Here is an 18866-nt window from a genome sequence, read left to right as displayed (position 1 = left end):
ATGGAATACCCTATCACGGAGGGTGGTAGAGGCAGATAGTATAGGGATATTTAAGGGACTTGCCTGGATAAAAGTAAAATGTGAGTTAGATTGATCTTGGGGAAGGTTAAAAGGCTGACATGACATCATAGGGTGAAGGGCCTGCATTGTCATGTAGTGTTACACGTTCCTCGTATACCTAATGACTAATACTGAGTGACATTCAGCAACCGTGTTAACATTAGTGGTCAAAGGTTCTTGTTGCTGGTTGCTGGTTTGGTAATTAACCACTACACTGCTGTAAGCCTTTGCCTTAGGAAATAAAAAATGTGAAAATCAGCAATAAACCTGGTTTCTGAACATTTTTCAATATATCTTTAAGGTTTTTGAGATGGCTGAGGCTACCACTCACTGTATCATGGCCTGCATTTGGCAATTTACCTCAGTGATTTCTAACACAAAAGTTAATAAGTAAGGCCATGCAATAGAACTTGTGCCACTACCATTCCACTATGGTTTTGGATCTTCCTTTTGCTTGAGGAACCCAAGATCTCAACAGCAATCAACATAAGATGCCTAATGATACAAACCCTGGAAGATTCCTCACTCCCAGTGGTGTGCTGATTGGGTCAGTGATTGGTAAGCAACCTTTCCACCTGAAAAGCTTATGTATTGGTAGTTGTGACATTAGTTGCCAGTCAGCAGGTGAGACAACTTGGGTCTATTGTTCAAAACACTTGGATTTATTAGAGGTGGTTCCTGCTCATCAGTTGTTCCTCTCCACATTGTCAACCACTGGTACAGCTGGCAGTGCACGTTTTTCTTTATCTCTGGCTTTCTTCTGCTAGTAATTAGTACACTTTAGCAATGGAGAATATGCAGAAAGTCAATACTAAGATTTGGACTCTTTCATTCTGGGAAGTTCTACAAAAGAATACAAGAGGAACAGCAAAAGCAATATTGCTCCTTGAGTTTGCCAAGATTACAGAAGATTGTGGTAGGACTCTTCTTTCTCCTGATCCATGCACCCCAGTATTACCTGGTTATATCGCTTTATATTTGTATATAGGTATAAAATAGTTAGTAGACTCTTCCCTGAAACTCCTCACCATGAATCTCTTGTTTTGGGTGGGCAAGATGTCAAAGCCACATACTACTTGCCCTTCTGTTTTTGTTGGGCTTGGCTAATTATGCTGTCAATCAAAACTACCCTTCTCTTGGTTCTGCCCACCAGTAGACATTTCTTGCTTTGATTTATGATGCCTTTCCACTGCCCCCCCCCCCATTCTATCTGTAAGGTTGTATTAACAAACTGGACTATGAGGAACATGGGCCAGAGTATTTCAACAGTATGAAGGCTAAAGCTGCTGGAAATTATTGATAACCTGTGCAGTCTTTCATTTGTTTTTCTTTGGTTAGTAATCTTGTGTTCTAAAATTAATTAACCAGTACTTGTTCTATTACTGCCTTCAATAAGTACTAGATGCAGCTGTGATGCCTGGTTGGGTGAAGGTGGAGCTGTGCTTGTGCTGGGAGGATGGGAGGTTAAGTCAGAAGTTGTAGATATAGACCCAACTGAGAAACAGTTGGTCTTGGGAGAGATTTAATTGCTGATTGCATGCTGTTGTGAAGGCATCCAACATCTGGAGAGCAACTTAAACCACTGATGTAGAGAATGTAATTGCAAAAGATTTAAAAATAGCAGAGCAGAACATTGCTGGTACATGATTTCAGTGGTGTGGAAGACAAACATGGTTCTAGGTTCAATCCTCAGGTGAGGGGCCTGACTCTGTGATATTTACATATTCTCCTTGAGAGCTTTGTCAACAGTGTAAGAAAAATTATAAAGTTACCTTGAGTCTTGGTTGTCATCGACTTGTTACAATCCTGTCTTCAGCTTCACCAAGCCTTGTATGGCACTGTGCAAAACTCTTAATCACATACATGTATAGCTAGGGTGCCTAAGATTTTCACACAGTACTGTATTTGTCAACATGGAGCAGAAAGTGAGTTTGTAAATGTTGGGAATGGCAAAGGTGGAGTGCCGCAGGAAGGGTCTGGGACCGGTGGCAGAGGAGGATTGCTAGGGGCAGGGGAATGGTGTAAACACACCCAGCCTGGAGACATCAGGCCAGGTCCATACCATTGGTTTATTGAACATTACAAAATGTCTCTAGTGCTTGCAGCTCTCCCCTCTCCCTTTCCTAACCAGAATTGCCCTCTCCCTGCCCCTTTCCTCTCTCTCAGTCCACAATAGAGACCCATTGCCATATCGGATTTATCATCACTCACATATGGATGTTGTACTGCTGCTGTTGCTGCAGAAGAAGTGTAATACATAAAATTACTACAATATTGTTGAGACTTTGGTACCCTAGTGATATACATGTACTTGAGACCTTTGCTCAGTACTGTACATGCTGGTTCAACAAGCCAGTAAACCTGAGTCAAAGTAAGAGCAGTTGCATAGAAAACAAAAACACAGAAAACCTACAGCACAATACAGGCCCTTCAGCCCACTAAGTTGTGCTGAACATGTCCCTACCTTAGAAATTACTAAGCTTACCTATAGTCCCCTATGTTTCTAAGCTCTATGTACCTATCCAAAAGTCTCTTAAGACCCTATTGTATCCGCCTCCACCACCATTGCTGGCAGCCCATTCCATGCACTCACCACTCTGAGTAAAAAAAGTTTACCCCTGACATCTCTATACCTACAACCCAGCACCTTAAACTTGTGGCAACCATTTCAGCCCTGGGAAAAAAGCCTCTGACTATCCATATGATCAATACCTCTCATCATCTTATACACCTCTATCAGGTCACCTCATTCTCTGTTACTCCAAGGAGAAAAGGCCAAGTTCACTCAACCTATTCTCATAAGGCATGCTCCCCAATCCAGGCAACATCCTTGTAAATCTCTACACCCTTTCTATAGTTTCCACATCCTTCCTGTAGTGAGGCGACCAGAACTGAACACAGTACTCCAAGTGGGGTCTGACCAGGCTCCTATATAGCCACAACATTACCTCTTTGCTCCTAAATTCAATTTCATGATTGATGAAGGCCAATACACCGTATGCCTTCTTAACCACAGTGTCAACCTGCACAGCTGCTTTAAGCATTCTGTGGACTCGGACCCCAAGATCCCTCTGATTCTCCGCACTGCCATTACCATTAATTAAGACTGTCTTACCATTAATACTATATTCTGCCATATTATTTGACCTACCAAAATGAACCACTTCACACTTATCTAGATTGAACTCCTTCTGCCACTTCTCAGCCCAGTTTTGCATCCTATCAATGTCCTGCTGTAACCTCTGACAGCCCTCCACACTTATCCACAACACTTCCAACCTTTGTGTCATTGGCAAACTTACTAACCCATCCCTCCACTTCCTCATCCAGGTCATTTATAAAAATCACGAAGAGTAGGGGTTCCAGAACAGATTCTTGAGGCACATCACTGGTCACTAACCACCATGCAGAATATGACCTGTCTACAACCACTCTTTGCCTTCTGTGGGCAAGCTAGTTCTGGACCCACAAAGCAATGTCCCCTTGGATCCTATGCCTCTTCCTTACTTTCTCAATAAGCCTTGCATGGGGTACCTTATCAAATGCCTTGATATAATCATATACACTACATCTACAGCTCTTCCTTCATCAATGTGTTTAGTCACATCCTCAAAAAATTAAATCAGGCTTGTAAGGCATGACCTGCCCTTGACAAAGTCATGCTGACTATTCCTAAGCATATGATACTTCACCAAATGTTCATAAATCCTGCCTCTCAGGATCTTCATCAACTTACCAACCAGTGAGGTAAGACTCACTGGTTTATAATTTCTTGGACTATCTCTACTCACTTTCTTGAATAAAGGAACAACATTTGCAACTCTCCAATCCTCCGGAAGCTCTCCCATCCCACTGATGATGCAAAAATACTTGGACAAATGTTGGTACATAGTTCAAATTCACTAATTCTGCAAAATCTCAGTCAAGATGTTGAAAAGTTCAAAGTAAATATACTATCAAAGTACAGTATGTATGTCATATATAAACTTTGATTCATTTCTCAATAAATCTATAACAGAATAAAAACCTTCACTTAATCAATGAAAAAATCACCGAGTTGGTTAGTTCAGCTAGTGTGCAAAAGGATAATGAACTGTAGATGCAAAAAGAAAGAAAGAATAATAGAAAAAATCGAGAAAAGGAGATGAGTCATCGAGTTAGAACCATAGAACATTACAGCACAGAAACAGGCCTTTTGGTCCTTCTTGGCTGTGTCGAACCATTTTTCTGCCTAGTCCCACTGGCCTGCTGCTGGCCCATATTCCTCCATACACCTCTCATCCATGTACCTGTCCAATTTTTCTTAAATGTTAAAAGTGAGCCCGCATTTACCATTTCAGCTGGCAGCTCATTCCACACTCCCACCGCTCTCTGTGTGAAGAAGCCCTCCACCACAATGTTCCCTTTAAACTTTTCCCCCTTCACCCATGTCCTGTTTTTTTTTTCTCCCCCTAGCCTCAGTGGAAAAAGCCTGCTTGCATTCACCCTATCTATACCCATCATAATTTTATATATCTCTATCAAATCTCCCCTCATTCTTCTACGCTCCAGGGAATAAAGTCTTAACCTATCCAACCTTTCTTTGTAACTCAGATTGTGGGAAAATTTCAATGATGGTACAAGTGAAGGTTCAAGAGCCTCATGAACCTGGTGGTGTGAGTCTGATGAGAGAAGAGAGCATGTCCTGGGCGGTGGGGTCCCTGATGATGGATGCTGCTCTCCTGCGACAACGTATCGCTCAATGATGGGGAGGGCTTTACCCGTGATGGACGGGGCCGTATTCACTCTTTTGTAGGATTCTCCATTCAAGATTTCAATCCGACATTTCATGCATTGCTGTTCAGATTACACGCAACTGTACTTGAAGGGTGAGCTAAGTAAATGTTCAAAAATGTTCTGTGCCTGCAACACAATTCCCTAGTTACTTTATGTTAGAAAAGAGATGTGCTGAAAGTCTCCTTGAAATTTTATGTTTTAATCAGCATTGCAAATAATTGATCCAAACCTACTATAACGGCTGGAATAATAATTCGAAAAGTGCACAAATTAATAAATTAGTTCAATAATCCAATCAACCAGTGCCGCCGCCTCTGGCTGCCGCACCCAGCCTGTGAGGGTGCCGCCGCCCGCTACGGATGAACGCTGGTGTCGGTCGGCGAGTTCGGGACCTACTAGAAGCGGCTGAAGACCTCATTAGCTCTGTGGCTCTTGTGTTTCGGGGAAATAAATCAAGTTAACCCTGCTAGGGCGCTGTCCCGACGAGGCTGCAATGTTAGGCCCGACGCCCTGTGGTTACGGTGTGACAGATACAGCGCACAGATTGGAGCAGCCCTGAGGATGGGTTGTAACGCTCCGCCCACCCTCTAGAGGCGGTGTGAGTGGAGTGTAACGCCCCTATCGGCCTGTTGCGGCGGTGTAACACTATATTCTGTCTGTTGGGGGCACTGTCTGCGGAAGGTAACGCTTCACCGGGTTTGAAGCGGCGCTCTAGGTGGGTGTAATACCGTGTTTGCCCTGTGGCGGCGTTATATGGGCGAGGGGTGTCAGTACCGTGTCCGGCTCTGTGCGGGGGGGGGGGGGGGGGGGTGTTGTAATACTCGGCTCAGCCTGTGAGGACGCTGTCGCCCTCTGCCGGAGCTGCGCTGCACCGAGAGCGATGGACGTGGACGGATCGTTGGTATCGGTTGGCGAGTTCGGGAGCTACCAGAAGCGGCTGACGTTCATCTTTGGCCTTCTGCAGGTGGGAGAGCCCGTATCCTACGGTAACCCAGGGAGGGGAGGGCGCCTGTCTCAGCTTCAGTCCGTCCAAGAAAAAGGAACTGTAATCATCCATATGGTAGAGGAAGCCACTCCGCTTGTCTTTTGTGTGATGGACGGCTGCCGGTACTCCCCGCCTACCCCTCCCTCACCCTACCCTACACTATCTCCTCCCCAACCCCTGCCCCCCCGTCCCTCCAACCCCTGGCTTCCCCCCTTCCCCAGCCTCTTCCTCCCACTCCCCAGTCTTCCCCCTGCCTTCACCCCTCCCCCTCCAGCCTTCCCCCTTTCTCCCCACCCTTTCACCCACTCCCCTCCCCACCCTAACCCACACTTCCGTCACTGAAAAAGAAAACACAAGAGATTTTGTAGGTGGTGGAAATCCTGCGCAGCAAACACAGAAACATCGGGGTTGAGTGTCTTTGAACTAAGGTGGTCGGGTTCAGGGGGACCGGAAGATGTTGAAGTGACAGAGAGCATACAGTGTGTCATGGACGTAAGTGGGTTTGGACTGAACCGAAAGGGACAAATTGGAACTGAGCATGATTTCAGTAGGGCAAGAGGAGGCAGAAACAACAGGCCCACCAGAACAGTTTGCTTTGTAGATCTTGGGTCAGAGGTTAATGCCCCGTTGTCAGTTAGAGATGTAAACAACCAGAGTAGGCAGAAGGCCCCAAGTGGGGTGTGCAAGAGGAGGAGCTAATGTGATCGGGCCCGAAACGGTTGACAAAATTTTTTTCCTTTGATGCTGCCTGACTTGCTGGTTCCTCCAACGTATTGTGTGTTCTCCCCCATTACCAATCCACGGATACCTACCTCAATCTCCAGCACCTCCACCCATTGCTCCCCTCCGCTCCTGCAACATCTCCCTGTTCTCCATCAAACTAAACAACCATCAACACCTTTTGCCACCTCACCTCTCCCAAATCCTGATACCCCAACTTCATTCACGGATATCTCAGCATGGTGACCTCTATCACCATGTCACAGCCCCTCCTACCCTTAAAACTATTGCTCTGGTCAGCATCGCCTCTTGCCTTTCATTCCCCAGTGGAGCCCACCATACTTTCTGACAGACTGGTCAAAAAACTCACAGTCTGAAACACCAACCACACTGTCAAGAGTGCAACCCCCACCAGCAACCAGGCCTCATCCCAACTCCTGTTCTACAATCCCCTGTAGTAAACCACTGCTACCAAAGGAAAAATCCAGTCAGGAAGCCTCACTAATTCCCTTGCTTCCTCATTTCCAATGAACTCCAGCTCATGGATGGCTTCACCTTTCTACCCACGGGTACCATGGTGCTCTGTAACGTGATAAAAAAAAAATGAAAGATAGAGTACGGAATCTAGATATCTGATACACAAATATAAGATTCTGCGGACGCTGGACATCCAGAGCAATGCACAAAATGCTCAAGGAACTCAGTAGGTCAGGTAGCATCTATGTCCTGCTGAGGTCCTCCACCATTTTAGTTGTTGCTGCAAATTCTGGAATAATCTGAGGAAAGTGAAACAGAGTTCAGTTTTCCAGTGGAAAACGCTTCATCAGAATTGATGAAGAGTCTTTGACCTGAAATTTTCTGTCCGTTTTTCTCTTCACAAGATACTGCTTGATCTATTTTCAGCCTTTTCTGTGTTTGTTTCTGGTGGAGGGATGGACTCCTGTGTATATTTTCTATTATACTGACTGAGGGCATTTCTCTGTCACGATCACTGGTGTTGCCTGAAGGAGCGTCCCTGATGTATTTATTCCTGTCACACAGTGTGAGAGCCAGATCTGTGTCATCGCCATTCCCCGGTGGGAAGGATGTATTTATTGTCCTTACACTGACACGGGGGCAGATCAGTGCCACGTTTGGTGTCTATCACGTTGACTCAGCGAGGAATCCCTTTCGCATTTGTCCTCGTGTACACCGAAGGAGGGAGGGGCCCCAGCCATGTTTATTCTCTGTTACACTGTAAAAAGGAAGGATTGTTATCCGCTGAGGGAGCCAACCCTATCATGTTTTCTCTTTGCTATGCTGATTCAGAATGGGGGAAGCAATCTCAGTCGTGTTTACTGAGGTCTTTGTAGTCTTTATCTGTGGGACACATTTCACAACATATGCTGGTGATATTAAGCCTAATTTTGATATCCATGTCACTTTTACTGTGCGAGAGAGGAATTACTGTTACATTTACTCTGTGTCGCACTGACTGGGGTCATATCCTATCACAATGCCCCCCACCCCCGTCATCTGGCTGAGATATGAGTTGCTTCATGTCATTTTCTCTCAGATGTCCCTTCTTGGTGTGAATGGTTGATTCTCTGCCACGATAATTGTACTGACTGGGGGAACAGATCCTTGTGAAGTCTTCTCCCAGTCTCACTGACGGCAGGAGAAAGCACCATCACATTGAAGATTGCTGTAGAAGTATCTCTCCCCGTTTATTCTTCTCATAGCATTCCTATCGCATTTACCCTGCTATATTACACTTACTGAGGGGAAAAAGGGGTGTTTTTTTATGTTTGTTCTCCATCCCACAGAAGGTTGGATCCCTGATGCACCAGCTGAGGGATGGATCTCTGATACTGTACATCTCGTGTTCACATATCGGGTGGTGTGGAAGATAGTGCTTGAATCTGCCAAAAGGAAGGATCCTTATGTTCACAAACATGAGATTCAGCGAATGCTGAAAATCCGAAGCAACACAAAATGCTGGAGGAATTCACTCAGGCAGCATCTTTGGAGAGGAGTAAACAGTGGACATTTCACCTACATCAGGACTGAAAAGGAAAGAGGCAAAAGCCTGAATGAGAAGGTGGGGGGGAGAGGGGAAAGAGTCTTAAGATCTCGTTGATGCCAGTTGAGTGAATTGTTCATCAGTTTGGCTAAGCGAGGGGTTCCTCTGCTTACTCTCTGCTGCACTGATGGGAGGAATTTCCCATAATTTATCAGCTTAGATTGTCGCTGGATTACAAATATCTGACTTACAGACACCTGTACGTATAAATGATCTCCCATAGTGTTAATCAATTCAGAAGTCTGATGTATGTAACATACATTCATTCCTACAAAACGAACAAAGCTTATTTCATTCTTTCTCAAGAGTCTTACTGTGTGCTTGATGTAATTTATTACAATATTGTGGATGTTTGGTTACTGTAGCGAGTGACTGTTGTGTACGTTCATGGACAAAAGCAACGTGACTATCTAACAACAGCCTGTTCATTACCCAGCTTGTTATCAGCGAGGTCCCTTGCTGGTAGATGGCTAGTTAACAGATTAACCTGATAGTTAATAGGTAGTGACATTAACAATGTGACAAGTTGGTGTGATGTGTTTACAGATTTACGTTGCTTGTCAGTCAATGCTGATTGTGTTGGTGGGAGCCCAGCCTGACTACAAGATAATCTCACAGGAAGTGCCCAGCGCACATGAAGAACTTGTTAAGTATGTCGTATTTGAGGAAGATTTCACTTCCATAGTAACTGAGGTAAACAAGGATTGTGTAACTTGTTTGAATTTTCTGTTGACTGTATTGTTGAAAGTCCTAATTCCATTCAGGATTTCTCCTCTCCCCTTACTGCTTGGATTGCTGGTTGATGGGCCATATTTGCTGTTGCTGTTTGTTCTGTACAGTAAGTGCCAGCCAGTCTGGTGATCACAGGGGCCTCATAACCGAGCTAGACCCTGCTAAGGCACCAAAGGGGGAAGCCATTTAAACATTTGCAGGGTTTTATGTGACAGGGAGGGCAAATGGGCATTGGCTATTTTGTAAGCTGTAAAAATGTTTTGATTTTATTGGAAAACTTGAGTGAAGTTGGGATGTCATTATATTATTTCTATTTCCCCCCCCACTCAGCATCTGCTGTCAATCATCCTTTGGTTCTTTCATTTTTGTCCTCTTTCCCATTCCTCAAAGTTTCAGCCCTCAGATTGTTAGTCATTCTAGTTAGCTCCCCCACCCCTTATTTATTACCTCCATCACTGCACTGTAGACACCTTAAACCACTTTTTTATAATGCTACTCACATTGTAAATACAGTATTTATGCACATTTTATTCCATATCCATTCTTTAACCTCTTTTTATATCATTCTTTATTCTATACAATTGTTGAAATTTGTTGTTTTTTGTTGCATGGCACACCCTGACCATCACACTACGACAAATTCCTAATACGTGTATATGTACTGAATATGGCGAATAAAGTTGATCCTTGGTCCATTCCCCGATCCTTCTGTCACCTGTTTTTGTTTCTTTTTGTTCCTCCTGTTTCGATCCATTTACTACCCACACATATCACTCACGAGCTCCCACTCGCACCCATATTCCTTGTCTTGGTTACATCTGTCTTTCACCTCTCCCTTAATGGTTCCCATTCTCATGGTTCCTTATCAGATTCCAGCACTGATAGCCTTTGTGTTTTTCTCATCTCCCCTCCTAGTAGTCCCCATTATCACCCTTGCTCTATGCCTCCATCAGTCATCCACCTGACTCTGTCTTCCATTGCCATCCGACTCTCTCCTATTGGGCTTAATTACCTGTCATTGCCCATCCCTCCTTGTGGTGTCCATCAATCACCTGGGGCCACTGTCTCATCACTCAACCCCTCTCCTCTATTCTGCCAATTTACTCCCTTCTCCACTCTCAGTCCTGACACAGGGATTTGACCCAAAGTGTCAAAAATTCCTTCTCCCCCCCCTCACAGATCCCACTCACCCTGCTGAGTTCCTCCAGCAGATTGATTGTTGCTCCAGATCTCAGCATCTGCAGCCTCTTGTATCTCTCTGTGTCACTCTGATATGTAGCAAACCCTTGCCATCTAATTGTTGCTATTGGAAAATGAGACAGCAGATAATCAGTCTTTCTATCTTCACTAAAAGGCATATACAACCTTTAAAATTCTGATTTTATGTCTGGTTGTCAGTTTTGCTTGTTGATAAATTTATAAAATTCTATACCTGACATCTTCAGCCTTTCACATCTTTACCTGCTTCAAAAGGACATCAAATCATACCAGTGCTCAAGAAAAGAAGGGTGAGCTGCCTCAATGACTATCACTCAGTAGCATTCACATCTGTGAGGAAGTACTTTGAAAGGGTGGTCATGTTTAGAATCAACTTCTGACCAAGCACCTGGACTCATTGCAATTTACCCTCTGCCACAACAGGCCTACAGTTAATGCAATCTCACTGGTTTTCTACTTGGCTTTGGAGCACCTGGAAGCAGCGATACCTATGTTTATCAATAAAAGACACACAGGCCTATGTTTTAGGAATGGTTTCTTTTTTTCCAGATTTCTGAATGGTCCATGAACACTACCTCCCTATTCCTCTTTAGCACTGTTATTATTTATTAAAGCTTACAGTGTATTTTGTGTATTGCCTTGTACTGAAGCTGCAAAACAAATTTCATGATGCACTGTACTGATAATGAACTTGATTCTGATCTTTAAAGGGTTGAGTTGAGGACATTGTTTAATACTCACTGCATTCCTTTAAATATGGAAGATTAAGGGATGATAACATTCAGGTACTCAAGATAGAATTTGATAAGTACAGGCAGATAATATTTTTTATGTAGGGGAGTCCTGAACAACACTGTGTAATTTCCAACTTAAAATTTTTTTTTTATCACATAGAGGATAATGGATAATTGGAATTTAGTCCCCAGATGTTGCTGGATGATCGCATGAGATGAAGTGATTTAATCATCAAGTATATCACATATAGCTATGGAGGCTAATGGCTCAATATTCTATTGTGTTTATAAACTCCTAAACAGTCACTGGCAGTGTTCAAGCACAGACCTGCAAAAGTGAATGTTACCTTTAATCTGTCACTAAACAGTAAGTTACCAAGTGCATTAAGTGTTGTGTTCTGAGCCTTTGCAATGGGCTCAGGGGCATTAAAGTTGCAATCAACTGTGGATAATAGTTTAATAATAAATAACAATCCCAGCTTGTCAAGACAGCATAATTGTGATGTATTAACCTGAATTTATTTGGCTTCCCTTTGGCAAGAGAGGGTGAGTGTAGTTGATTAAAAGTAGCCATCAACACATTAAATACTGTGTGGTTGTTTCTTGGACTTGTGGTACCTTTATGCTTTTGCTGAAATAATGTTTTCTTCCCTGCTTGCTCCGATGCACTTTTGAACTTATTTCCCTTCAGAGGTTTCTTGGAGATACTGCATTCAATTGCCAGTAATTCACATTTTCAATAAGAATGTTATTTTTTATATGCCAACAGTGGTATTTAATCAGACAAGAAGCGTATAAAGTAAACTTGGCTGGATCCTTGTTCTTCTTGGGCTTGCTCTTTGGCAACATCTTATTTGGACCATTGTCTGACCAATTTGGCAGAAAACCTATCTTCCTTATAGGTGAGTTTAAGTGCTTAATATAATTGTAGTAAAAAGCTCTAAATAATTTGTTGTGTATGGATGATTTGACGATTATGATTGGTTGCCCATCATATCTGACTTTGCCAGTTAGATTTGTGCAGTTCTTAGATGACGTGCACAGCATGAAGAAACCTGTGTGGGTGAGTTTTTAAAGTGTACTGGGGCAGATCCACTCTCTTGACCTTGGACACCTGGGTCTATTTGTACAAGTAATCGTTACAACTGGCGTCTTCCTTGGTTGGAGTGGATGGCCGTGACTACTTCTTTGTCTTATACCCTTTGGTTTTTGTGAAGCATTGCAGAACCACCTTCCTGACGATTAGATCTTACTTTATCTCATCTGTCCAGTGCACCGTGGCTGACTTTACATGCTAGGACAAGCATGTCCCTACCTCACCAGGGAATGAGGCCCACTGCTAGCCTCACCTGTTTTCGCCCATCTGTCAAAGCAGTGTACTGGGATGTGGCTGCTGTCGCACGCAGATAACTGCTTTGAGCCACAGATAGAGCTAAGTGTCTGCTGGGGAGCTGCCTCAGACTGGCCGTGACAAGCCCTCTCAGCAGAGGTGCTATCCATTTCTGCCCCAGGATGGACACAGCAAGTATATGAATAAAACGTTTCCTTTTGCTTGTGGCATTTAATTAATTTAACTCAAGCAGATTGAGCTTCCCACAGTAAATGCAATGAACATTTATATAGAATTGTTAAAAGGTCCAGAGCACTTTACAAGAGTATTAAAGAATAGGATCTCACGTCAGGTCACAGCAGGAGGTGCATAGGCAGGTTACCAAATGTGCAATTGAAGAGGTAGATTTTACTTCTGCAGCTATGGGATGCTGGTTATTACAATCTACAATCTACAGTTACTTACAATCTACTGCATATATTGATGACTTAAATGAAGGGACTATCATTATTGCCTAGTTTGCTGAGGAGTGATGGTGGGTGTGAAAGCAAATTTTGAGAAGGACACAAGAATTTGTCGAGGAGTACTTGTACTTTAAGTTAGTGGACATAAATTTGACAGATGGAGTATAATGAAGGATATGTGAAGTTATCTATTTTGGGAGGGAAATAGGAAAATGGAATCTAATTTGAACGGGGAGAGACTGGAATTCTGTTATACAGAGGGGTTTGTTTGTACTCATACATGAAACAGAAAATTAAGAGCAGCCAGGAGTTAGGAAGGTGAATGGAAATTGGCCTTAATTTCAAAAGGAGTGGAGTATGAATGTAGGGAAGTCTTGCAGCAACTGTTCAGGATGTTGGTGATACCACACTTGGAGCACCGCATACAGCTTTAGTTTTCCTGTTTAAGTAGGGATATGCTTGTATTGGATAAAGTTAAGAAAACATTTACAAGGTTGATTTTTGGGATGAAGTCATGTTCTGAGGAAAGGTTGAACAGGCTAAGCCTAAACTCTTTGGAGTTTAGAAGAATGGGAGGTTGTGTTGCTCCATTTATTTGGGGTCCTAGTGAGAGCACATTTGAAATGCTGTATACAGGTGTGGTCTCACTACTCAGGGAGAGTTATATTTCTGTTTAAGAGAATATAGCAGAAATTCATCAAAGTGATTCCCTGATGGGAGTGTTGAGGGTGTATTCAGGGGTTGTCATATGAAGGGAAATTTATCAGATTTAATTTAATGATATGAGATCTCTTTGTTTGGGACCTGACGAGATAGATGCAGGGATGATGTTTCCTTTGGCTGCTTATCTAAAACCAAGGGTTCAGTCTCAAAAAAACAGACTGGCCATGAAGGACAGAGTTGGGAAGAAATTATTCCTGCAAGATAGTGAAGATTTGGAATTCTGCATCAAAGATAGGAAGCTGGAGTACACTGAGATCGAGAAGTTTTTTCAGATTAAACAAACCAAAGGGTATTTCAGATTTTTGGCATTTGTAGCTTTTCGATTTGAAGCTTTGAACTGATTGATTTAAAAGCACATCCATTTGAAATGCGTTTTTCAGCTGGATTTTAGGAATTGACCCTTGATTCTATGGATTGATGGAGGATTCCATGCAATATCACAGTGTGCTGTTTGGATCTCTTGGAAGAATTTCAGCTTTCATTTTTTTTTCCAAAATAATTGTGCCACCAGTGATGTTGTGCATCTTCTATTTAATTCTAGATGGCAAGAAAGAAATTGCATTTATGTAGTACATTTCACAGGACGCCCTAAAGAGCTTAACAACCATGAAATACTTGGAAGTATAGCCACTATTACTTTGTAGGTAATTGCAGCAGTTCACTTATTTACTATATTTGAAAATACAACTGTTAGTTTTAAGCTTTAAAGAAAGGATTTGATTGGATTAAGTCTAAAAATAAGTTAAAAAGCCTTTTGGAATAATGATGCTATAGTTAAGTTACTGGATACAGGACTCTCATATACTGCTGAAGGAGCTCAGCAGGCCATGCAGCATCTATAGAATAGAGTACAGTCAACATTTCGGGCCAAGACCCTTTAGCAGGTCTGGACAAAAAAAAAACGGGAGGTGAAGTAAAGAGCTGACAGAATATAAGGTGTTGTTCCTCCAACCTGAGTAAGGCCTCATCATGACATTCCGAAATGTCTATCCGTGGCCTCCTCTACTCTCAGGATAAGGCCACACTCAGGCTGGAGGAACAACACCTTATATTCTATCTGGGTAGCCTCCAACCTGATGGCATGAACATCGATTTCTTGAGCTTCTAGTAATGCCTCCCCACCCTTCGCCATTCTCCGTCCCCACTTCCCTCTCTCACTTTATCTCCTTACCTGTCCATCACCTCCCTCTGGTGCTCCTCCCCCTTTTTCTTTCTTCCATGGCCTTCTGTCCTCTCCAATCAGACTCCCTCTTCTCCAGTCCTATAACTCTTTCACCAATCAACTTCCCAACTCTTTATTTCACTCCTTCCCCTCCTGGTCTCACCAATCACCTTGTGCTTCTCCCTTCCCTCACCTTTTAACTCCGACTCCTCATCTTTTTTTCTCCAGACCTGCTGAAGGGTTTCAGCCCGAAATGTCGACTGTACTCTTTTCCATAGATGCTGCCTGGCCTGCTGAGTTCCTTCGGCATTTTGTGTGTATTTCTTGGATTTCCAGGCATCTGCAGATTTTCTCTTTGTGATTGAATGTACAGGACTTTTAAATTTAACAAATCATATAAATCTGTATTAAAAAGCATTCTTAACAATGATCAGTGTGACGCTATCAGATTGTCATTAAAAACTCATCTGGTTTATTAATACCTTTCAGGAAAGGGAATCTGTCCTCATCCAGTTCACAAGACCCCAAAGCAATCTGGTTTCTGTGTAACTGTACTTTGAAATGACAGAACAAACTCTTCAGCTGAGTCAGATTAAATTAATTAAGAATAAAGCAGAAGCTGGCATCAACCTGGCCATCCAATTCGGTCTCTGCAGTGTCACTCCAGTGCAGTCTGTCTTCCAAATGAAACATTTGAGTGTGGAATGAGCTGCCTGAGGAAGTGGCGGATGCAGGTTTAAGCATAACGTTTAAGAGAAGTTCGAGAAGTACATGGAGAGCTCTGCTCCAAGTGTGGTTCAATGGAGCTAGGCAGAATTATAGTTTAGTATGCATTAGATGGGCTGAAGGGCTTTTCTCTGTGCCATATTGCTCCATGACAATGCTTCCAAATTAAGGGAACTGAGCTGATGATCAGTAGAGCAGAAGCTGAGTTAGTGTATGCTCAAAAAGGACATACCTGTTTGAGGTGAAAGTACTCCATGGCCCCTTAACATTTACTCTGGAGCCTGTGATGTCTTAGTTCAAGTATGGACAAAGAAACCCCCACATTACCTTTCAGCACCTTTCCTCGGCTAATAAGTGTATGAGTCGCATTGAAAGTGGATTGGAAGATGCACTAAGAACAGTGAGGCCACTGAGATATCCATCAGCAAGTCGGTTGTTGTAGCACCACTGGGTAACTCTCAAACAAAGTTTCTCCACTGACTGTGTCAGGTGATGGGAGAGTCATCCTGTATGATATATTCACTTGGCCTCATTCCCACCTGTGGATACGTCTGTCCATGACAATGAGTAGGACTGACTACCATATAGTCCATGTGGATTGTCACTGAGCACATTGTCATTATGATTCCTAATGAAGGGTCTCGGCTGACTGTTTATTCCTCTCCATAGAAGCTGCCTGACCTGAGTTCCCCCAGTGTTTTGTATGTGTTGCTCTGGATTTCCAGTATACTCAGAATCTCTTGTGTTTGTGATTGCTGTTATGATAATTGATTTGGAGCACATCTGCCAGCTCAAAACCAGATAACCATGAGGCACTGTAAGCTGTTGGCAGCAGCAAAATAGTATTCTACAATGATTGGAAACATTATGGCATATCCCTCATTCTGCCAATAGTGGTAAGTGAGGGGGCCTTCCCCAAGTGAAGGTAGAAAGGTATGTCAGGAATAATAACAATCAGGCACCAAGCTGATAAAACTCCAACCCTGTCATGTGGTACAATATAAGCAACTTGCCTCAGGAAAATTAAGCAATTCTTCATATCAGAGCTCTACTATCTTGCCACATCCAATCTAGAATGGTGGTTGTCAGTTGCACACTTATTAGGAGGAAGAAATCCAAGTAATATTTCCCACCCTCACTCAGTCGTGTGACTGCTGAAGATGAGACACTGATTGGATTTTTCATCTTTGCGTCCTCACAAGGTCCCCACTAACATGAGAGCCAATCATTCACTCTAAGTAACAGCAAGAAATAGCTGAGTGCATTGAATGAAGGAAGACTTTATTACTGTAGTTCTTTGTTCCTGTACTAATATTGCTGATAAGCACACAGTTCTAGTACACCAATGCCAATGTGGAAAGTTACCAAGTTTAATCTCATCCATTAAAAGTAGTCATGTGCAGTCACACTCGTTGCCATCCAGCCTTTCATTGTCAGCAGAGCGATGGAAGGTATTGTTGACAGTTTTGTCAAATTATACTTGCCATTACCTCTACTGCTGCTTGAGTTTTGGCAAGGCCATTTGGCTCAAGACCTGTTGCAACCTTGGTCCAAACAAGGATACTGAGATTGGGTGATGAATGCCTTAGCGATAAAGCATTCCTGCAGGACTTTAGGCCAGATCATCTTTAGATTTGCTTAATATTCTTTTTGGGGATCTGGATGAAGAAATCTGACCTTTTCTCTCTAGCACTGTAATAAATGTGCAGAGTGATTGGCTGCTATCTTTGCTGGAGGATGTTCAGGACGGCTGCTCGTTGTTGCTAGACTGCTGCTCGTGTTGACCTTATCGGACCACCTGAAATCTCCAAGCCTAGGATAAGCAGTTGCTGTATTATAAAAGCCAGTAGGTCAGATGGCATCTGAAGAGGGAAAAGCAGTCGATAATTAAGGTCAGTGACCTCTCTGGCCACATGGAGTCCGCAGATGATGGCAGTGTTCTGTTCTTGAGAACTTTTTGTGGCCTGGACAGTTAATCGATCTAAGTGCTGGGCTGATTAGGATAGGTTGGATATGGGCCAGAATATGGTGGTGGGTTCCAGACCCAGAGTGTATCAATGCGGCAAGACCCAGGTCTCGGGGTGAGGAATGACCTGACGATTTAAGTGCCAGGCCAGATGACTGAAAAGGCAGCGTGTTGAGACTGGAGATGAGGGTTGGGCCATACTGCTCGCTGCACTGCAACATTTGCTTTGCTCTGCTGCATTGAGGCTGTTGCTGTGGACCTTATCTGGCTGCTCCAGATTTTGTATCTGCATTTCTGCTAAGTTTTGCTCCACTGTTGTAGGCTGAGGCTGTGGGCATGCTCGGGCTGGTTTGGGCTTCGTGTCCATGGACTCACTTTCGTTCTGAATGCTGTTTGCTTGCTTTTTTTGTTTGTACAATTTGTGTTTTTCTCACCCCCCCACTCTTCCCATTCACCCCTCACCGCTCCCCCCCCCCCACACCTTCTCCCCACCCCCCAAATTGGGTGCTTGTTGGATTTTTTTTAATGGATTCCTTTTGGGTTTCTTGCTCTGTAGCTGCCTGTAAGGAGATGAATCTCAAGGTTATATATTATATACATACTTTGATAGTGAATGTACCTTGAACTTTTGAGTTCACAATTCAGAAATGCAGCTGCAGACTGAGTTCTCACACAGCAGCTGGCAAATCTGTTCCACGGGTCTTGTCAACACTAATTCGTATGTGCAGACTGTGCATTAAGTTAGATTATCTACATGTTTGGGAAGACCTGTATTGTTAAATGTCCTGAGCAAATGAAACATTTACTTCAGTGAAAACTGAGCAGGCTGCTTATTAATCTGATTTACTTCTTGGATGATCAAGTTGAAATAAATGTTTCAAACCATATTTTTATTTCTTCCAGGCTTATTCCTTGATGTCGTATTTGGGTTCATTACAGCAGCCGCTCCTAATTATGAAATCTTTGCCTTGATGCGACTTCTTGTTGGGTTTGTGAATGGTGGAATGTCCCTGGTGGCTTTTGTACTGACACAGGAATTTGTGGGCAAATCCTATTGGGCTTTAACAGGTGGAGAGGTTTCCCATTGTTTGAATATTAAATTCAAAGATAAGTGAAAATCTGTAAAGTTATGTAATTTCAAAAGCAAACACAAGGAAATCTGCAGATGCTGGAAATTCAAGCAACACATACAAAATGCTGGTGGAACA

At 43.1% G+C, this 18866-nt stretch overlaps 1 protein-coding gene across 5 annotated transcripts in view; it reads left to right on the top strand.

Annotated features, from left to right (window-relative positions):
- The first annotated feature begins 5662 nt into the window (after nt 1–5662).
- slc22a15 (solute carrier family 22 member 15) overlaps nt 5663–18866 on the top strand; it is a 51276-nt gene continuing 38072 nt past the window's right edge. For all 5 annotated transcript variants that reach the window (XR_009507425.1, XR_009507423.1, XR_009507424.1 and 2 more), the window contains exons 1-4: nt 5663–5800; nt 9150–9296; nt 12057–12189; nt 18562–18726. Coding sequence is in view for 2 of the 5 variants with exons in the window: in XM_059947345.1 (XP_059803328.1) it covers nt 5717–5800; nt 9150–9296; nt 12057–12189; nt 18562–18726 (529 nt within the window). In the remaining 3 variants the exon portion in view is untranslated. The remainder of the gene's footprint in view (nt 5801–9149; nt 9297–12056; nt 12190–18561; nt 18727–18866) is intronic.

This window comes from Hypanus sabinus, chromosome 22 (genome assembly GCF_030144855.1).
Source record: "Hypanus sabinus isolate sHypSab1 chromosome 22, sHypSab1.hap1, whole genome shotgun sequence".
Classification (NCBI taxonomy): domain Eukaryota; kingdom Metazoa; phylum Chordata; class Chondrichthyes; order Myliobatiformes; family Dasyatidae; genus Hypanus; species Hypanus sabinus.
Note: the sequence above shows the minus strand (reverse complement) of the source record. Positions and strands in the feature narration are given on the sequence as shown.